Below are 21,707 nucleotides of genomic sequence, written 5' to 3'. Positions count from 1 at the left end.
CCAGGAGGCGGAGATTGCGACGAGCCGAGATCACGCCACTGCACTTCAGCCTGGACAACAAGAGTGAAACTCCGTCTCAAAAAACAAACAAACAAACAAACAAACAAACAAAATATATATATATAAACAACATTTTGGATTTACCAAGGCACTATAATAAAAGAGTCTCAGTATTACTAGCATAACCTAGGGCAAATCTTAAAATACTTACTTTAAGCAATGGTATAATTAAACTTTTAAGTTTAATTTTATTCATCTAGTTAGTTAATATGCATTGAAAAGCTCATGTATAGGAAAAGTTTTGGTGAAAGAGGAAAAAGGGTTTCCAGGTCTTGGCATTGAAAAAGCAGTCTTGAAGCACCATGGTGAGTTCTAAGAATTGCCTGAAGTCCAGTGTGGCTGAAAGTTGGGTAGGATCGGTGGGAAGATATGGAGTGAAGATGGGGCCAAGGTGGCAGGAGGTTCAGATGGTGAAGGGTCTTTTGGCCTTGAACAGGAGAGTGAAGTCCCACTGGTGAAAAATCATGCTGTCAATGATGAGGACAGACTGCAAGGAGGTGAGGCTAGAGGAAGGGAGACCACTTAAGGGGTCACAGAATAAATGAAGGGCACTGATTCCTTCTAGCCTTCCTTCCCGTTCCCTTCAAACAACCACCAACATATACAGGGAAAAAAAAACACAATGGAAAGCAAGAGTGGGTTAAATAAACCTTCTATTTTCTCTCTTTGGTTTGAATAAAGTTTAATATACATATCTTGACAATTACAACAAGCTTTCCAAGGAAATACTGTTTTTGGATTTAGAAAAGCCTCTTTTAGTAATTCATTTATGCTTTACTGAATACCTACTATAATTATTCATATATTAATTCTAAGGTCAATCTTGTGACAAATTAAATTAAATGTATTTTCTAAGTCAACTAATAACTTCCCTAAAGTAAAGCTGATCCTATCACTATTTCACTCTCAAATTGCAAAAGGAGTTGATTTGAATTTTCCTTACAATGGACTCTAATGTTTGGGCAACTGAAGATAAAATTTTCAGAGGGCTGCAGTGGTTGGAGACACACTTCCATGACAATCAATACAAGAGCCCCCCTCTCAGAAGATGCCTCTGCCAGCAGGCAATACAACATAGCAGTGTCAGCGGTCACAAAAGGACTGGCTACATTTATTCAAAATCATCAACAGTAGTGTGGCATAATCACGTATTTTGTGAATTTAAGCATTTAGAAGTCAGAGAGAAACGATTGGGTCCTATATGCTGGGACACCTCAGTTGTATTCTTTTTCTGAAATGATTAGGTCATTTTGTGCCCCAGATTTCTAGTCAAGTACATTTCTAGTCAAACACATGTTCTTTAGGATACACAACTTAAATTGGTTTTAAATTCACACTGAGTCACACATTCTAAATCTTTTATGACAAATGCAAACTGTAAAAATCAATCAACATTATCAGTTACTGCATCTATATTAATCTAGAAAGTCGGGTGTTTTCAAAACCAAGTTCTTAATAGATCTTAATTTATCACTAGCAAAAGATCCTGAGTTAGCTCTTGCCAACATGTTTTTCTGGTGGCAGCTTACCCTGTGCCAGACAAAAATGGAGCTCAAGGCCAGGAGCTGATAAACCAGCCCAATGAGCCTGGCTGTCTAACTCCATCTGACTGTGATGCTTTTGGCCGCTGGCATGTTCTTTACTGCCTGGTTCTTCATTTATGAGGTCACCTCCATCTCCACCAAGTGCACCTGGGATATCTGCCACGCGCTCCTCATGTCCTCGGTGGTCTCACTCTTCCTGGTTATGGAGTTCTGTGCACCTGGGATATCTGCCATACGCTCCTCATGTCCTTGGGGGTCTCACTCTTCCTGGTTATGGAGTCCTGTGCACCTGGGATATCTGCCACACGCTCCTCATGTCCTTGGGGGTCTCACTCTTCCTAGGCTATGGAGTCCTGTCCTGCTGCTGTGGCTAAGCATCCATGGATAAGCTCCTAAGGGTACCAACTGGACAGCTTCTCTGAATCCCTACTTTTGCTAATCAAAAAAAAATTTTTTAAACTACTGCTGGAAGTGTCCCACATGCTGCCCACAATAAAGGCAGATGCATAACAAAAATAAATAAATAAATAAATAAATAAATCTCAGTTTCCTTGCTTGCTTGTTTTGTTTTCAATCTGTAAACTGGGCACCTCTTATAAGCAAGGCACTCTGTTAGACACCAAGGATTAAAAATAAAATAAATAAATAAAAAGGATGTAGCCCCTGCTTTCAGGGAGTTCACAGTCTAGCAGGGGAGACAAACACGTATATCAGGCACAGAGGCACAGGTTGATCATTTTGTAAAAAAGATGTAAGTATGGTGCTGTGAAAATCAGAAAGGACTTAGTGCTTACATTTGGTGACATTCACACTACACCAATGCATAACAGATTATCTATCCATATATCTATTTTAATGGAAATACTTTGATGTATAATAAAATGAAAATCATGAGCATGTCCTGGCAGAGCGATACAAGAGGCATATACTGGTAGAGAGAACTATAGGGTGGGCTGGGGCAGAAAGATCAGCTAGGGCAGCTGCGAATCCAACACTGTGCAAGGATTCTCTAACTTCCTGTCATTCCTTTAATGTAGCTCCTCGGGACAGAGACATAAGAGTGCCAGAAAGAGGTTATGTGGAAATTGTTGATACCCACAGGGACACAGATTATTCTCTCAAGAAAAATTTGATTACGATAAAAAGACTACATTTATGTTGAAATGCACCCAAAAGTATCAATTAAAAGAGAATAAACACTAAACAAGGAGATAAAAAACCCATTGCTGGCCACGCGCTGTGGCTCCCATGGCTCACGCCTGTAATCCCAACACTTTGGGAGGCCGAAGCAGGCAGATCACGTGAGGTCACGAGTTCAAGACCAGCCTGACCAATGTGGAGAAACCCTGTCTCTACTAAAAATACAAAAAAAAATTAGCTGGGCATGGTGATGCATGGCTGTAATCCCAGCTACTTGGGAGGCTGAGGCAGAAGGATCGCCTAAACCCGGGAGGCGGAGGTTGCAGTGAGTCAAGATCGCACCATTGCACTCCAGCCTGGGCAACAAGAGTGAAACTGTTTCAAAACAAACAAACGAAAAAACAGAAAAACCCATTGCTGAATTAATCAAAACAGGGACATTTCTAAAAGACTGAAAGATGGCTGTATATAAACAATTTGTTAACAGGCTATAAATGTGTTTTCTTTCGTAGTTGGACAAAGTTGTGGAAAAACATAAAGAATCTTACAGACGAATCCTGGGACAGCTTTTAGTGGTAGAAAAATCCCATAGGCAAACCATATTGGAGTTGGAGGAAGAAAAGAGAAAACATAAAGAATATATGGAGAAGAGTGATGAATTCATATGCTTACTAGAACAGGAATGTGAAAGGTAAGGCTGCTTTGGACAAAACAATGTCCCATTCTGCAATCTATGAGCTGGTCACTGTACCAGGTGTCAGGGATACAAAGGTAAATATGATACAGTCTCTGTTCTCAAAGATCTCATAGTCCAGGGTGAGGAAAAGGATATGTTTGAAGACATTATCAGTACAACGTATGGGTAACCAGATGTGTGATAAGGACTGTGGAACCATAAATGTTGGGCCCCTAACTCTTGAAGGGAGTGCCCTGTGAAGGCTGCAAAGACCATGCAATAGGGATCTAGTCCCTAGGCAAACAAGAATGAAAACTATATTCATGGGAAGGGGTGAAATAAGTATGTTAGTATAGAAGTGGGAAAAGAACCTGCATTTTGAGGGAACTCAAGCTTTTCACATGGCTACAGCAAAGGGCATGATTGTAGGATGAGAAAAGGAAAGGCTTGCCTTGAGCAGCTGGACTTTATACTGTTGGCCTGAAGGAGCAAATGGAAAATTGTGAAAGGGAAAATAAGAGATCAGTTATGTTTTCCTAAAGAACAGTTAAGGGAACATGGAGGAACAACTGGAGGAGCTTTAGACTGGGCACAGGAAACTCACATAGGAGGCAAATATCCACATGAGAAAGACAAGGGGATGTGTTCCAATGGCCATGAGGTTAGGAGGGGGTGTGCGCAGAACTACTTATGATGTTTAGTCAATATGAATTAGTGACTGGTTAGATTGGAGAGAAGAGCAAGGGAAACAAGGAGCTACTGAGACGCACTCCTGGCTATTCAGGAACATATGAAATACAGGAATGGGGCACAGTTTTCTGTATTGCAGGATTTTGATCAGGCAGGATGGTTTATACTTGGTGAGTGGGTAGGAGATGAGTCCTGGTTTAGTCCTTGAGTGTGAGGTACCTTGGTATATTACAGTATCTGGTGTAAAGAATAATATGTATAAAGTCAATCCATGGTCAGAAATAAAAGGTCTGTAAAAGGATGGGCTGGTGATATGGATCCGTAGTAGGTGATAGGTGAAACTGTGGGTGTTGATGTGGTGAGAAGAGAGAATGTTGAAAAGGAACCTTAGAATACCTCAAGGCTTGGCAGTTTTCTGGAAGAAAAAGGGGTTGAAAATGGAAGCTGAAAAAAAAAAATGGTGGAAGCTTAGAAGAACCAGAAGACAAAAGAAGGCAATGAAATGAAGCAAGCAAAGACTTTAAAAAGAGAGTGAACAGTCAAATAGCACCACATAATGCAGAAAAGAATGAAATGTCCCAGGATTTGGCAATGAAGAAGATACTGAGGAACTTAATGAGCCATTTCAATAAAGCGGTAAGGGCAGAAGCCAAATTGCAATGCTTTGAAAAACAAAATAAGAAATAAGAATGTAGAAACTTAAAATGTTAACTAGTATTTTGAGAAGTACGGCTGAAAAAAAGGAGAGTTTGGTTGGTAAATATTTTCTAATCATATGTAGGGTAGATTATTTTGTTCTACCTTGACCCTCCATTCTGAACCACTGTAGACAGTATAAGCATCCATATGAAATTGAAAGGACAATTAACCCTCTCTATTGATACTGAAAAGATGGAAAGTAACCAATCTCAAATGGCTTATTCAACTACTTCCAATTCATACTTCAGCTAGGGAACTTAAGTTAGTTACCTCAATATCCAGGCTAATAGCAAACTTTCATTTATTTTCCACATACTTTATGGTAGACATTTGTTCAGAGTGCCAGAGAATCCATGGCACTTATACTCACTCTATTTTTTCCAGGAGGTTTATTTTTCACTACATGGCAGAGAGGGGGGCAGGGGAAAGGTCTTACTAATTTGCTCCTCATGAACTCTGAAATATCTACAGGGGCAGATTAAAGGAGCACAAGAAATCTGACACCAAAGGAAGATTTGACTCAGACATTACAATATAAGATTTGTTATTCAATGAGACAATGTTATATTAAACGTTATTTTGAACCTCTGTGGTTTGGCACTAGTGGCCTCATTTGGCCGCCATACTTATTTGGCACTAACTTGCTGAACACAGATACTTTCTTTCATCTTTCATTATTATGAACATTTACTGACCACGGTCAGAGTGTTGCCTGGAATAGAACAAAGAGGTACAGGCTGTCCCTGCCCAGGGGGCTTACCACATTAATGAAAAGGCAAGATGATACAGATTTATGGTGGGAATGTGAAGGGCTATTGGAGGAGAGTTCTGATATTCACTGTGTATCTCTACTATCTTCTGGAGGAAGGCTGGGAGGGGGCTATCCTGAAGTTATACTGGAATGTTGGGAGGCAGATGGCAAAGATTATTTAAACCAAGAGAGCAAGGAGGAACAACACTGAGAAATGGGAACAAAAGATCAGTGGGAATAAAGGCCATGGGCTGGAGGAAAAGAAAATTGTGGGGAAAATGTAAAGTGTATACCACTGAATCAATATATGAAGAATATATTTCTAAATATATAAAATGAATTTAAGAGAAATAATTTAAGAGATTTGCTTTATAGGATATAAAGTTTCCTTTATAGGATTCTTTGCCTTGAAGAATAATTAAAATGAACATGCAATTAACAAGAAGTAGGAAAAAGTGTCTATCACTCTCTGTTTAGCCATTCCAGAAGATATGAGAATATTCATCTGTTTCTATATGCCAAGGAACAGCTTCTAGATGGAATTCTTTGAATGTGACAATATTAAACTTATTCTCAACTCACTTAATGCAAATGTGACTCCCCTTGCTTTGCCTGAACAACATCACAATACCCGTATCTTGGTACTGTGGGCCCATTCACACCCACCCTTCCTGCTCTCCTGCCTTCTGCTGGGAGACTGCAGGCCTCATAAGGCATAACTGACTTCTACCTGCTTTAAAGCCATGTGCATCAAAGTAGTATTAAATGAATACTATCTAACGAAACAGGAAGTGGGAGAAACTAATGACTTCAGGTAAATAAATGCTCAGAGGTGCTTACACACAAGACTGTGAAATACCTGTAGTGTGCCTTGCTTTCAAGTGACATGGCAAAACACACCATGATTGAGTCCTTCCAACTTCACTGAGAGTGCTTTCTCTCAAGCACACAGCTGCCTAGCACAAAAGTGAGGCTAACTTATCCTGAAGGGTCAAAAAACAATGTTTACTTCCTTCCTCAAACAAAGTGTTGTAAACCACTCCCAAAGTAGCAACCCTCCCAGCAGTGAAACAAAGATATCATAACCCCAGTAAAAGGGAGGTTGGTTGAAAATAGATACAAAGGGCTATCTGGTTGAACTCCGAAATAAACACGGTAAAGGTTTTGTGCTCACATTCTAAGTGTTGGTTTGTATCTACCTGGAAATAAAACAAAAATTAAGAAATACATGATTGAGGTAGTTAATGAGACCTCAGAGGATGTAATAATGGATTTCAAATTAAGGCTCAATTTCTGTGTTTTCTTTGGAGAATTTGTTTTATGTGGAAAACCCTAAAGGAGACTGATGTCACACATTGAGCTCAGGCCAAAATGTTTGCCAAGTGATGTCGCTGTCGTAATCAGTAAGCAATTGGCTTTCCCACTGAGGGTGGGTGGGGGCAGGGATCCGCTCAGGAAAGCCTGTTCCCAAGCATGTTAATGCAAAGTTTCCTTAGCTGTAATCTGTGCGGTTTGGTCTGTCCATATGGTAATATTCTATCCACGTTTCATGACAACTTTCACTGACCAGCTCCAACATGTGGATACGTGTGTCACCAATGACCTGAATTATGTACTTGGCTGAATTACAGGTGGAGTCTATGTAAAAGGTTTTTTACACAAAAGCAATGCCAATAATTTTTGGCCTTTCTGTATGGCTTCACAGGAAAGCCAAAACAAAAGTCACTTTTAGTCAATGTAATTTTGCAAAATTTTCCCATAAGTGAAATGCCAATTTTGCCTGTACTTTCAAAAAAGCTTGCATATTTTTTTTTTTCTTTTTTCAGTTTCAATGGAGGAAAAGGCTCTGAAGGAAAAAAAAAAAAAAAAGTTGTTTTTTTTTTTAAACCATGCATTCTTTCTTAGAATACTAAAACAAACTATGTATGCTACCCATATATGTTACTGCATTTCTGGTCTTGAAACAACAACTAAAGCAGGAAACAAATATTGTTATGACAGCTCTGTATAAAACTGTGGCTTCAACCATGGATTTTGTTAAAGCCTTAAATCACTTTTCATAAAATCTTGGCCAAGTAGGTTAGCACTGATAGTTCAACTTTGTAAATCAGAAGTTCAAATGGTAGCTTCTCAAAAGCCACAAAGAAAGGAGTCAAGGTAGAATTAATCTATTGTTCCTTTTCTGTCCAAGTTTGACTGGATTGAACAGTGGTGCAGAGGCCTTAGAGCCCTTTAGAGGAAAGTCACCAGGGGTCCAGCTTCAAGTGTTGTTGCCTTGACCACACCCTGGGAAGTTCTTTGCTGTTAAGTTTTAATGAAGAACAAAGCACTTCCATCTCTCCCTTTGTCTGAAACAACTTTATAAACAAGTATTTTCACCATCAATCCTTTTCTATTATGACAGGCCTATTTTTCCAGACTTCCATCAGACAAGGTGACTAAAACACTGCTTGAGCCATATTTGACCCTACTGTTAACTGAGTAAAGCAGACCACTTTTAAAGGCTTCTCTCAAAAACATCAAATTTTCTTTCTAGAGGATTTGGATACTCCTTTGAAATACGTAAATGAATGAGTTAATTTCTCCAATTTTTAGGTTAAACTCATTAGTTTGGAGCTAGTGCGACTTGCCATTCATTAACTGAAACAAAATAAAACAAAACAAAAACAATAATTGATTAAATATATATGTCTACTGCAAGCCAGGTCCCATACTAGATACTGGGCGAATAAGGTAGATATAGTCCTCACCTATATACAATCCTGAATATTTGTTCATTATGTAAAACAAAGACACCACTGCAGGCTTTAAGACCTGATACTGATTCTTCTAAGGCATTACGAGTTCATGACGGGTAGAAAAAAAGGCACCACTATGGTAAACTAATGTAATAACATTAATGCTCATGAAGACAGAACATTCAGGAGAAATCAATAAACACATTAAACTAAAGTACTTTACTAGAGAATTCAATATCGTGCTATTAAGATTTTCAGCTTCTTGGGTCTTAAATCTCAGCTTTTAAGGATATCCCACAAAGCAATACACAGTGGGTACAAACCTTTAAAAAAAATAAAGTCTACTTAAAAAAATATTTTGAAAGCCAGCAGTTTTAAATTTCATACACACTAAACTATTGTTGTAGAATACATTGTACTCAAATGCAATCATTTCCTTTCAGTTTTTTTGGCAAGGAGTTATTTGTATTACATATTCTCAAGACTATGTCTTGCAAGCATTGAAATGGATGCCAGATCTCCACTTGACCTTTGTCATGGGCATCTAGTTCTTTACCAGAACAAAATGGAGATCCACCACAAACACATATTTTGTTATTGTAATTCTATACAGAATTACAACACGATCAGCCTTGTGGGATACATGCTAGACCTAACACAGGATCTAAAAAGGGATGCAGAGAGATTAATTACCTCATGTGGGTACTAAAAAACCATTTAGGATGGTACATGATGACTTAACTTTCAACAGATGTCACAAAACCATACTCTTAAAACTGCACAATTCAGCGGTTTCCATACAATGCCTTTTAATTTCAGAGGTCAAAATTCACATAGAGTGACAATACTACCTGATTGCTTTTCCTACCCAGAAATTTAGTTTTTTGAACTAAATTTTACAAATAATTTTGAATGTGTATTTGAATGTACACGATAGTGAATTTATTGCTTACAAAAGAATACTATGAACGCTAAAAAGAAAACACTAACAAGCCTGGTGAGGGATGAACCGAGAGCTTAGAGATAGCGGGAGTCTGGTCTGCAGACCTGATCTGCAGCTATGTATAACTTTTGGCAAATTCCATTCCTAAAATCTTTAGTTTTCTTGTATATAAAACAAGGGGCCGGGCGCGGTGGCTCATGTAATCCCAGCACTTTGGGAGGCCAAGGCGGGGACATAACGGGGTCAGGAGTTCGAGACCAGCCTGGCCAAAATGGTGAAACCCTGTCTCTACTAAAAATACAAAAATTAGCTGGGTGTGGTGCCGCGCGCCTGTAATCCCAGCTACTCAGGAGGTTGAGGCAGGAGAATAACTTGAACCCGGGAGGCTGAGGTTGCAGTGAGCCGAGATCGCACCACTGCACTCCAGCCTGGGCAACAGAGCAAGACTCTGTCTCAAAACAAAACAAAACAACAACAAAAAAAACAAGGGCAGGCTATATGATTTCTGTGTCTCTTTCACACCTAAAAATTTGTGATTATGTGACTGTCATGAACAAGTACCTTTTACCTCAAGTCTAGGATTCTAACTCCACTACCAAAAGAGGTCAGTGAGAATGACAGTGACTACCACCAAAACTTTAAATCCAAATCTGTGTGTCCATTCTTAAAGGACATCTAGATTTCGGTATACCCTACTGCTTCCACATATTTGGAACTGAACCTAATATCACCTTTGCACATCGAAGTCTACTCACAACCTTTTTATTCCTGTTAATACAACCACCATGAATCAATCTATCAGATAACTATAAAAAATTATAGAAATCTCAGAAGTCAATAATTTAAGCTAGAAAAGACCTAGCAATCTAGATCAATGCTTTGATTTTTTGAATTGAGAAAAGTGAGGCCTATCAAGTCCAAGATAAAAAAAGTCACCAAATCTTCCAGCGAAATAGTTGCAGAGCCAGACCAGAAGCCAGTTCTCCTGACAATATATTTGATGCTATTCTCCCTAGAATCATTCCTAGGTACTCAAACCATGTGCTTGGTGTTACGGGAGGTCCAAGATAAATCTAACACACAACTAAAATACAGTTGAAAAGACAAGACGCTCTAAATAATCTGCAGATAATTTAGGAAGAATGCAGGTGTCCGTTCTGTGGCACAGACACCACTGTTGCAACACTGTGGAAGATCAGGCAAAAAGGAGATTAAAGACAGCAATTATCCAACAGCCCGCACAGCCCTAGGAGAATGCAGGACATACAGTAAATACTCTATAAATACATCTACTAACTGGCTGGTGGTTACTAGTTTAACAACCCTATAAAACAGGTAGCCAAAAACTGAATGTGGAAAGGCAACCTCAAACTTCTGTTCCATCTGGACTAAAAAATATAAAGAGGAAAAAGAGCCATTAAATCATATCAAAATGGAAATTTTTGCCTCATAAGTAAAAATCAAGGTGGGATATTAGAATTAAACTGTATCCTGAATTTGCAACTCACAGGTAAGCTTTCCTGGCAAGTGTATTAATTCCTCAGATGAGAAGATGAAGCCAAACAGCCTTGGCCAGCCATGAAGATGATGGCTGGCACAAGTGATGAGTGAATATCACTGAACAGAAAGGCCTTATGGAAGAGCATAGGGTATCAGAGTTAAAAGCATAGACTCGAGTTAGAACAACAAACATGGAGCATGGACCATAAAGCATGATCCCATCCTCTCATCTGATCCTACTGGCTATTTGACCTTGGGCAAAGCGTTTAATCTTGTTAAGTCTCCAATTCACCATCTGTTTAAAAAATGATGGAGATCTCATAGGTTCTTGTGATTACTAATCATATAATGCACAGCAAGTGCTAAGTATGGTGTCTAGCACATACAAAGCACTCAGTGAGCATTAGCACTGTATTTGTCAGGGTCCCCCAGAGAAACAGAATGTGTGTGTGTGTGTGTGTGTATGTGTGTGTGAGTGTGTGTGTATAAACCATTATTATAAAGTATTGGCTCACATGATCCTGAAGGCTGGGCAGTCCCATGAGCTGCTGTCTACAAACTGGAGACTCAAGAAAGCCAGTCATGTAGCCGAAAGACCTGAAAGCTAGAAAGTCAATGGTATAGATTCTATTCCCAATCTAAAGCCCTAAGAATCAGGAGTGGCAAGGACAGAAGATTGATGTTCCAGCGCAATTAATCCAGTCAGTTAATTCAACCTGCCTTCAGTTTTCTGTTCCATTCTGGCTCTCAACAGATTGCAGGATGTCTACTCACACTGGGGAGGGCAGTCTACCAACTAAAATGCTAACCTCTTTGGAAACACTCTCACAGATACACCTCAAAATAATGTTTAACCAGCTATTCAGACATCCCATGGCCCAGTCAAGTTGACACATAAAATTAACCATTATACGTATCTTTCTTCAAATTTGCCTTTCTTCAAAGTAGTTTACTTACGTACTCTGCATGATACCAACGGGCACATTTTTTTGAATTGCCAAGAAAGCATTTAAGTAGACCCTATACTGGGTTCTAATAATGTGACAATTAATAAGAGCTTTCAAGGGGCATATTGTTTAGAGTAGGGGAGATAGACACAAAATCAAGTAAGTGCAATGCAAAGTTGCAGGCTAATGACAACAAAGGATACAGAGGAGGCACAAATAAGGGCTCATACCCAAGGCATGGTTGTATCCTATTTTCTTTAGTGTAGGAGAATTACTGAATGTCCTAATGATCTAACACTGTGTAACACTGAGCTGGGCAAGACAGTGCTCTGTGATTTTTTTTTTTTTTTTTTTTAACCATTAAGACTCATTTCTTCTTTTTGGTAAATCACTCTACTTAGAGAAACAGAAATGTTAGTTTGGTGGTATTATGAAAAACGTAGCATTCCAAATATGCGAAATCAAGACTGAACCAAAGTGAGGGTTTTTAAGTACATCCAAAGACTCCAGTGCTCCTCTGACTTGCCACTGTCAAAAATCCTCACACTAATTGCATCTTCTTGTCTAAAGTTATTGTGAAAAATCAAATATTCCCACTCTAAGGTAAGTGGGCTTACTTTTGATATATTTTGTTACACAGCCCCTTCCACGGGACCAAGAACATGGGAGAGGTAAAACAAATATTTTTTTGAATCAGTGAATGAAATGTAGGAAAAGTTGGCTACATTTTAATCTATTATTTTCCATTAATCTCTCATCATGAATTAGCTTCTGGATTCATTCCCTTTGGTTAGCATGGTCATGGGAGAATGGGATACAAGACAAGCCCATTTTGATGAGGAAAGCAGAATGAGCTTGAGAGCTACCCCCAAAAAGGCAGAAGTAAGAGTGTATGGTGCTCTTACCATGGAGCTAGAATAAAAAAATGATCCTAAAAGGGGATTTTAAGATTAAACACATCAGAGACAATAACTCATCACTAAAAGCAACTCACTCAACTCATACTTTGTAGTTTTTATATTCAATATTTTTTCACTAACAAAAACATCATGACCATTTTTCCAAATCACCAACTACTCTACATCACAATTAAAGTAGATGAATACTACTGTATCACACAGATGCATCACAACTTATTTAACAAATTCTCTATTGTGGGCATTTATATTCCTCCTTTGTCACTATTATAAAGAACACTATCCTGAATGGCCTCATATTCCAATTAATTTTTATGCCTTTCTGATTATTGTTGTAGAATTCTTTTTTTTTTTTTTTTTGAGACGGAGCATCGCTCTGTCACCCAGGATGGAGTGCAGTGGCATGATCTCTGCTCACTGCAAGCTCCGCCTCCCAGGTTCACGCCATTCTTCTGCCTCAGCCTCCCAGGTAGCTGGGACTACAGGCGCCGCCACCACGCCCGGCTAATTTTTGTATTTTTAGTAGAGACGGGGTTTCACTGTGTTAGCCAGGATGGTCTCGATCTCCTGACCTCGTGATCCGCCTGCGTCAGCCTCCCAAAGTGCTGGGATTACAGGCATGAGCCACTGTGCCTGGCCCTGTTTTAGAATTCTTATATATGAAATTGCTAAGTCAAAAGTTATGAACCTATTTAAGGATTATAAAACCTATAGCTAAACTGCCTGTTGTAAAAGATATTTATACCATTACTAACAATGAAGAAGAGAGCCAATTTCTTACTTTATAACTCTACCTGAGACTAATCTTGAATCTGACCTCAATTTAAACATGATATGATGTTATAAAGAGTATAAAGTGAATGTTAATGACATGAATCAGACTTTCCCACTGACTTGGGCTTTGTTTAGAGATGTGTTGCTTCTGGAAAAAAAAAATCTTAACATATCAAAAAAACACTTAAAGATTACAACACTTTATTGAAAGAGTTTTTTCACCTTGTCAATATAATTTCAGTATATTTCCTTTTCTCTTTCAAATTCAGGTTCTCATAGCCTAGCATCACTGGTCTTCCAAAAATAAAAAATTTCCGTTGCTCATTCTCTGAAATGTCTGAGGCTTCCTCCTTCATATATCCTATATCAAGCCTTAGAGTCCAAATCCAGGATCCTGGCTCACCTTTCTCACCACATGACATATTTGGCAACAGTTCACAACACTTAGTACTGGCCCTACATGGTCCTGAAAAGTCTGATGTGTTGAAAATAGTGGGATCTAAGGCCCACTTTACCAAATTCTCTCTCTAATTTAAATTCAGTTAGTTTGGAGTGTTTGAGAATTCTACATTAGTTTCCTATTTAACTTAATTTCTACTTGCCAATCCTCACTTCTTTATATTTCCTCCCTACTTATCATACACATACACTCCATTTATTTCCATGATTTTCTCAATAACACTCTGAAATATCCAAGATGCCTGACAAACAGGTAACTTGAAGCTTCAGAAGATGTTTCAGAAGAAATGCATTAGCAAGATTCATAAGACTGAATATGTGTTTTCTATGTTTTTTCTTTTCTTAAAAATAAGTAATTTCCAATTCAAGCTTTTTCACTCTATATCTTGCATATATGTTTCAGGGTCCCACATATAGCCCTCCTCTCACTTCCTACTCCTCAAAGATAATCCACCGTGAATGGTTTCTTGTATTTATGTTTAAAAAGATTATTACAAGCATACATCAGCAATTCATGAAGATCATACAATACTTTTCCTATTCTTTTTTTTAAGTGGTTCCATATTATTCAAATTTATAGATGCAAGTCATTTAGCCAGGCCACCTTATGAGCTTTAGATTGTATTATTTTTATTTCCTATTCAACATTCTTTGGTTAACTGACTCTTAATAACTTTAAATGCCTCTTACTTTCTATTTTCCTTTAGAAATGGGTTAATCACTGGTAACAAAGAGATACTACTTCATATCCACTAGGATAACTTTAATCAAAAAGATAATAACAAGTATTGACAAGGATGTGAAACTGGAACCCTCATATGCTGCTGTGTAGTAATGTAAAATGGTGCACTGGAAAATAGTCTAGCAGTTCCTCAAAAAGTTAAGTGTAGAATTATTGCCTTAGTCAGCTGGGGCTATGAAGACAAAATTCCAGAGACTGGGTGGCTTGTAAACAACAGAAGTTTATTTCTCACAGTTCTGGAAGGTGGAAATTGGAGATGAGGGTGCTAGCAGTATTCTGGTAAGGTCCCTCTTCTGGGGTTGTAGACTGCTGTCTTCTCCTTGTTTCCTCATATGGTGGAAAGTGGGTGAGAAAGTTCTTACAAGGGCCACTAATCCCATTCATGAATGCTCCTCTACCCTCAAAACCTAATTATCTCCCAAAGGCTCCACTTCCTAATACCATCACACTGGGGGTTATGATTTCAACATAAGAGTTTGGGGGGACACAAATATTCAATCCATTGCAGTTACCATACAACTCAGCAATTCTATTCTTAGGTATAGAGCTAAGAAGATGAAAACACATGTCCACAAAAATCTGTACACCAATATTCACAGCAGCATTATTCATGATAGTCAAGAAGTAAAAACAACCGAAATGTCCATCAGCTGAGGCATGGATAAACAAAACTGTGGTATATCCATGTAACGGAATACTACTTGTCAATTAAAAAGAAGCTCTGTGGGCCAGGTGTGGTGGCTCATGCCTGTAATCCCAGCACTTTGGGAGGCTGAGGCAGGTGGACTGCTTGAGCCCAGGAGTTTGAGAGCAGCCTGGGCAACATGGCAAAGCCTCATCTCTACAAAAAGTACAAAATTTAGCTGGGTGTAGTGGCATGCACCTGCAGTCCCAGCTACTTGGGTGGCTGAGGTAGGAGGATCACCTGAGTCCAGGGAGGTCAAGGCTGCAGGAAGCCGAGATCACGCCATTATACTCCAGCCTGGGAAACAAAACAAGACCCTGTCTCAAAAGAAAAAAAGAAAAAAGCAGCAGCAGTCCTGTGCCCATTAAGCAGTGACACTACAGCCACTAGAAACCACTGATCTCCTTTCTGTCGCTATGGTTTTGCCTATTCTGGATATTTCATATAAATGGAATCATACAAGATGTCGCTATTTGTCCCTGGTTTCTTTCACTTAAAATAATGTTTTCAGGGTTCAGACATGTTGTAACATGTATCAGTACACTTCATTCCTTTTTATGGCTGAATAAAACCAAAAAGGTCAGGATGGATGTGTAACTTGGTTGATTTAAATGACCAAGATAGATAATAAAACTATTAATGATAATGTAGAATTCTCATGAGATAAAGTTTCGCTGTGTTCTTAACACTTTTTTTTTTTTTTTTTTTTTTTTGAGACGGAGTCTCACTCTGTCACCCAGGCTGGAGTGTAGTGGCGCGATCTCGGCTCACTGCAAGCTCCGCCTCCCGGGTTCACGCCATTCTCCTGCCTCAGCCTCCGAGTAGCTGGGACTACAGGTGCCCGCCACCTCGCCCGGCTAGTTTTTTGTATTTTTAGTAGAGACAGGGTTTCACCATGTTAGCCAGGATGGTCTCGATCTCCTGACCTCGTGATCCACCTGCCTCGGCCTCCCAAAGTGCTGGGATTACAGGCTTGAGCCACCGCGCCCGGCCTCTTAACACTTTAAAAGTTAAAACTTTTAATGTTATTAAGAAGCAAAGAATAAAGACTTGGAAAAAGGTAAATGAAGATATACCAAAAGGAAATAATGTAAAGAAAATGATTATTTGCTGGAAAAAAAAAAAAAAAAAAAAGAATGAACATTTAGGTTATATATGAAAAGAGAGAAAATGGGGATATTTATTATCCATTCATTCATTTAACTTAACACTATGCTTGGAACTAGGAACTAGGGAAAAAAAATGAAGACATGGATCCTGTCTTTGAGGCCCAGGTGGAAACGTAAGTAGTATGAGGTAATTAATTGTGAGCTGTAACAAAGGCACATACAAGAGTGCTCAAGGATCTGATTAGAAAGATGGATTAGTTCTGCATGGAGGGAATGTGAAGGTTTCCCAGCAGGCAGCAATTAGCTTCAAGGCTGAGTAGACTTAGCAGGCAGAGAAATGCACTCACAGGTACATTAAAAAGATAAATTTGTGGAGCTAAGCCTCTGTTGAGGATGAGTATGTTACAGCCAGGGCATACAGACCCTGTATGCCACAACTTTGGATTTCCCCTTTATCCTGAGACCATGAGACATTCGTCATGCAGAAAAATCTCAACCCACCACTGGCAATTTGTTAGAGAACCTACAGTGTATACAGGCCTTGTGTTAGGTGTGTCTAGAGTCAAATTTGGAAACAACTTAATAATAATTATCATTTTGTTATAATAATATATAATATATACGTTATTATATAATATATAACAATAACAAAAACAACAACAACCAGAAAACTCTTACGAGCACAACACCCAAGAGAAATGGATTTCACATTATCCATTATTGTACAACTTCCTGATAAAAACTTACTTTACAGCCAAATAGGATTGAAGAAATACATTTCCATTCGGATGAAGCAAATGGAAAAATAAATCTCATTTCATCCTAAATCCCAGAAAGGGAGATGTGGGTGTGTAATGCGCCACCTAATCCCTTTGCCTAGCCTAAAATTGGCTAATTACAGCAACATGTGAATGAACAAACGGCAATGAGATATAACCAACTGGAAAAGAGAAAGAAACAGGAGCATCTATTTATTTTAACTGTACCCTGAGCTCTGCCAAGAAGACAGTCCAGTCTCCATCTCTTCATCCTTGAAAAGAGTTGCTCAACTAACCTTACTTAGAGAATATAACTGTCTTTGGCCATTATTTGAGTTTGGGCCCAAGTTGGTTGGGCAACATTAAGAAAAATAACACTAGTTGTGTGTTGATGTTTCCATCTACAAAATGGGTAAAAGTATTCTAGTTATCTACTTTTTTGCATGAGGGTCCTGAGAAGAGTATAGGTAATTATTTGGGCAAAGAATTTGACATCTATAGGCCAAAGGGAAAATATAAACCCCATAAAATGTTTATTTACATATGGAGATAATAGTTAGAATTATAGGGTATTACTTTTTGTCAATCTAAGGGCTAAAACATAATACTCCCCAGGTCACCTATAAAAATTGTTTCCTTGGAAAGTGGCAAGGGGTACTGGATATGACAATATGCATCTGCCACTTCACCCAGCACCTAACAACTGTGAAGACATGTGTTTGTTTACTTTAAAAGCTCTTAGTGATAGGAAGATTTATTGAAGAAACAAAACATTTCACCTCTAAAAGCTCCCAGAACCCTGTTTTTGTTACATTAGTCTTGCCAGGAGAATTCTGAATGTGTTTGCACTCTATCAGTCGACAGTGTGAGTCAGTGTGTCCCAAACCAGTTTTCTAACCAGAAAACTGAGAAGGTTGATGACACATTTAGGTAAACATACTCACTGGATGAAGTTATTTAAATTTTTATAGCCTTTTAATCCTCTCTAAGCCTTTGAAATCCATACAGGTTTTTAGACAAGATTTAAGTTCTTATAAGTCAAACCAATGTATAAACCAACTCTATTAAGAATTTCACAGGTTCTGGACATCTAAGAATACCTAATATTGTACTTGAATGTGCAATAAGGGTGAGCTGACCCCACACTGAAGCCCTTCACTGTTAACCAATCAGCCTTATACTTAATCAAAATTTCAGCTCTGAATATGCGTTTTGCCCCAAGAACTGAAATTTCTCATTTGTTCTGGTCAGATGACAACAGCTCTTGTTGACAATGATAAATGAACTCTGAATATGAAGGGTTCACTCAAGTGAAAGAACAGGAAAGGGGTTGCAGACTATGACTCTCATCACCTACTCTCCATGCAATTTGAGAATTCAATAGGCAGTTGAATGGAAATGGAATAAAAATGTGGCAAAATATACACTGAGGTTATCTAAATTAACTAGAACTGATAGCAACTTTATTATGAGTTAAAATTAGCAGTGTGATGGACTTTTTAATCTATACAGATGAAAAACATGACATACTTCATACCCCATTATTAGCCATATTATTTCTTTATGCAAAGAAGATTTTTCAAATAAATTTACTCATTCTCTTACTCTAGAGAGTTTCTGCTTCACCTAAAAGAAATCTTGCCCTGCCATGAATGAGTATTACTGCATGAAAATCTGACTTGCCATTATTCACTGTGACTCTTAGGAGTAAGTTTGTTAACAAGTAGCTATTGTACCAGGGGTGGCTCTAAATCCTTTTGATACCATGACTCCACCCACACCCCAGCCCCCCTCACCTGACCCAAGGCTTCCACATCATTCCTCCATGGATACATGAAACATACACAAGCACATGGTACAGTGTATACATACAATCAAAATTCAATTTATTTTGCAGGTAGCACCACCAAACCCTAGCTCAGAGTACCTCTGCTCCATTTTCTGTTTGATACTGGATCAGAGAAAAAATTAATTTTATGAGAAGAGGCCAGAACTTGAAATAGGTGTCTCCCTGCATGTCTTTCACCCACAGCCTCAACTTGTAGCTCCTGAATTATGACACTTTAGCCATCTACTTGTTCAATAAATGCTGCACTAGAACATTTGGTCTTACATTTTCCGGGTAAGCATTCCTTTGATAGCCTGCGTGCGCGCGCGCGCACACACACACACACACACACACAGACACACATGCACACACACATACACACTAAAGTTCTCCAATAATTTTTTTAAGTATAGAGTTGCTAACTGGCAAATTATTCATGAAGAGTAAATGGGGTCAGAGTAATCTCACATAGAATTTTAACTAAACCCCTGAAGCTAAATTAAGATTCCAATTAAAAGAAAGAACACACACACACACACACACACACACACACAATAGGAATTGTTTTTGTAGATGTTAGATTCTACTTTGTATATTCTATACAAAAAATACAAAGAAAGGTCTCTTGTAAAGAACTTGATAATTAGTGATAATAATAACAATTACATTTAATTAAATATTTACTGTCAAACACTGTGTTAAGTGCAGTAGATTATCTCATTTAATCCTAACAACCTTTTAAAGGAGGTAATATTATTGTCCACATAATATTCAGATAATGATCCTGAAGAAGCTCAAAGACAGTAACTTTCCCAAGATCACATTGCTAGTAACTAGAGAGGAGAATTAGGACTCAAGGACTCTCATATCTGAGCTCTTAACCCTTCTCTGCCAGTGGTTCCCAAATCTAAGTGATCATCATTGTTGCCTGGGGAGATACTTAAAAGTATGGATTCCTGGGCCCAACCCCAAACATACCGAATGAGAATCTCCAACAGTGGAACTTGCAGATAGGAACATAATGGTATTTCAAATATGGCTCAAATGTTCTGTTAAGATGCCAAGAGAACACGAGTGAAGCCAGTTGTCACACAGTTCTCTAAGTCAAATCATCTGCCTTGAATAGAAAATAGCATCTCTTTTTCCACGTACACGTCTTCTCACTTTATAATAGAAAGGTCTTATTTACTAAAAGGTCAAATGAGGTCATGGTCATACTATGTCAGCAATTTGTACTGACTTACCCGGCTGCATGGGCTATGTTATGGAAGATGAAAGTGATACAGCACAGAAATTCTGCTGATTCAGAACTGCCGAGTCAGAACTTCACTGACAGAGAAGACACAAAACCAACTGGACAGTTTAAAAATCCTTGGCCATACTCATTGCATGGCCAGATCAATATTTACAAATATTCAACACACAGTTTCAGTACCTGAAAAATTCACTTATCATCTAGTTCATTTATTCATTCATTTCAAAATGCTTACTGAGTTCCTTCCATGTGCCAGGCACTGGATCACACATATGGCCCTTGACCTCAGGAGGAGAAAAGCATTCAGGTGGTGGAAAAAGAAGTGATCGCTGATTAGGGGATGAGGAATGGCTTGATCCCCTAATGGGTCAAGGTAGCATTAGAGTTGCATATTAAAAGATAGACATAGTCCAGACAAGGAGAAAAAGAGAAGGGAAAACAAAAATCATTATAGGTGGACTTAATAGCATAAGGGAAGGAGATTAGGGCAAAAAGAGCAATCAAATTCAGGAAAAAGCAAGGAGCATGGTTTGGCTTAAGTACACATAATGTGAAAAAACAGTGGAAGCTATGGGTGCAATGTTAGGTTCAGCAAACAAAGAGCTGCAGATGTCAAATTAAAGGGGTATGCCAGGCGCGCTGGCTCACTCCTGTAATTCTAGCACTTTGGGAGGCCGAGGCAGACAGATCATGAGGTCAGGAGATCGAGACCATCCTGGCTAACACAGTGAAACCCCGTCTCTACTAAAAATACAAAAAATTAGTCGGGTGTGGTAGGCGCCTGTAGTCCCAGCTACTGGGGAGGCTGAGGCAGGAGAATGACATGAACCCAGGGGGCGGAGCTTGCAGTGAGCTGAGACTGCGCCACTGCACTCCAGCCTGGGTGACAGAGCAAGACTCTGTCTCTAAATAAATAAATAAATAAATAAATAGATAAATAAATAGGTAATAGGTACTTAACTATTCCACAGCATTCCATCAGCATTATGATAATGTGACAAAGTATTAAGAGTACAAGAAGCTGAAGATCTGAGTTGAAGGGCTGCTTTCACTATACGCTAACCAACTGTATATTTGTTAAGTCTAAATAACAGTAAGAGTCCCCAAAATGTGTTTATTTAGGCTTAAATATACTCTAATTATTCAAACAAGTTTTAAATTATCTAAACATTATTTAAATAACCTTAAATATTATCTAAATAAAGTTAAAAATCTTTCCGCTCCATGAGACCATTCAGCGTTGTCTTCATCCACATGATCAATACTGAAACTCTACCATATCTCTGTTATAGTGCATGGTAGGGAGTTAGGGGGTGGGTGGGGAAAATGGCAAAATACATGAAAAGTGTCTTGCTTTCAAGTTAGGGATGACCATGTCTTCTACTTATATTTCACTGATGCAATCCAAACTCACATAGCCACTTCTCAGTACTGGAAAAGCTAGAAATGTCTGGTTGGGCATCCATATACCCAGGAAGATGGGGACAATTAA

The 21,707-nt window shown here is 38.6% G+C and overlaps 2 protein-coding genes across 3 annotated transcripts in view; one reads left to right on the top strand and one right to left on the bottom strand.

Moving 5' to 3' along the window:
* CMSS1 (cms1 ribosomal small subunit homolog (yeast)) overlaps positions 1 to 21,707 on the bottom strand; it is a 373,543-nt gene that overhangs the window by 263,072 nt on the left and 88,764 nt on the right. The window contains exon 1 of one of the 2 annotated variants that reach the window (XM_025374770.1): positions 1,590 to 1,667. The exons of the other annotated variant lie outside the window; for it this stretch is intronic. The gene's annotated coding sequence lies outside the window, so the exon portion shown is untranslated. Of the gene's footprint in view, positions 1 to 1,589; positions 1,668 to 21,707 lie in introns of those variants that run through there. 2 annotated transcript variants of the gene reach the window in all.
* FILIP1L (filamin A interacting protein 1 like) overlaps positions 1 to 21,707 on the top strand; it is a 292,938-nt gene that overhangs the window by 197,404 nt on the left and 73,827 nt on the right. The window contains exon 4 of the mRNA XM_025374760.1: positions 3,257 to 3,435. Within this exon, the coding sequence (XP_025230545.1) occupies positions 3,257 to 3,435 (179 nt within the window). The remainder of the gene's footprint in view (positions 1 to 3,256; positions 3,436 to 21,707) is intronic.

Source organism: Theropithecus gelada, chromosome 2 (assembly GCF_003255815.1).
Source record: "Theropithecus gelada isolate Dixy chromosome 2, Tgel_1.0, whole genome shotgun sequence".
Classification (NCBI taxonomy): domain Eukaryota; kingdom Metazoa; phylum Chordata; class Mammalia; order Primates; family Cercopithecidae; genus Theropithecus; species Theropithecus gelada.
Note: the sequence above shows the minus strand (reverse complement) of the source record. Positions and strands in the feature narration are given on the sequence as shown.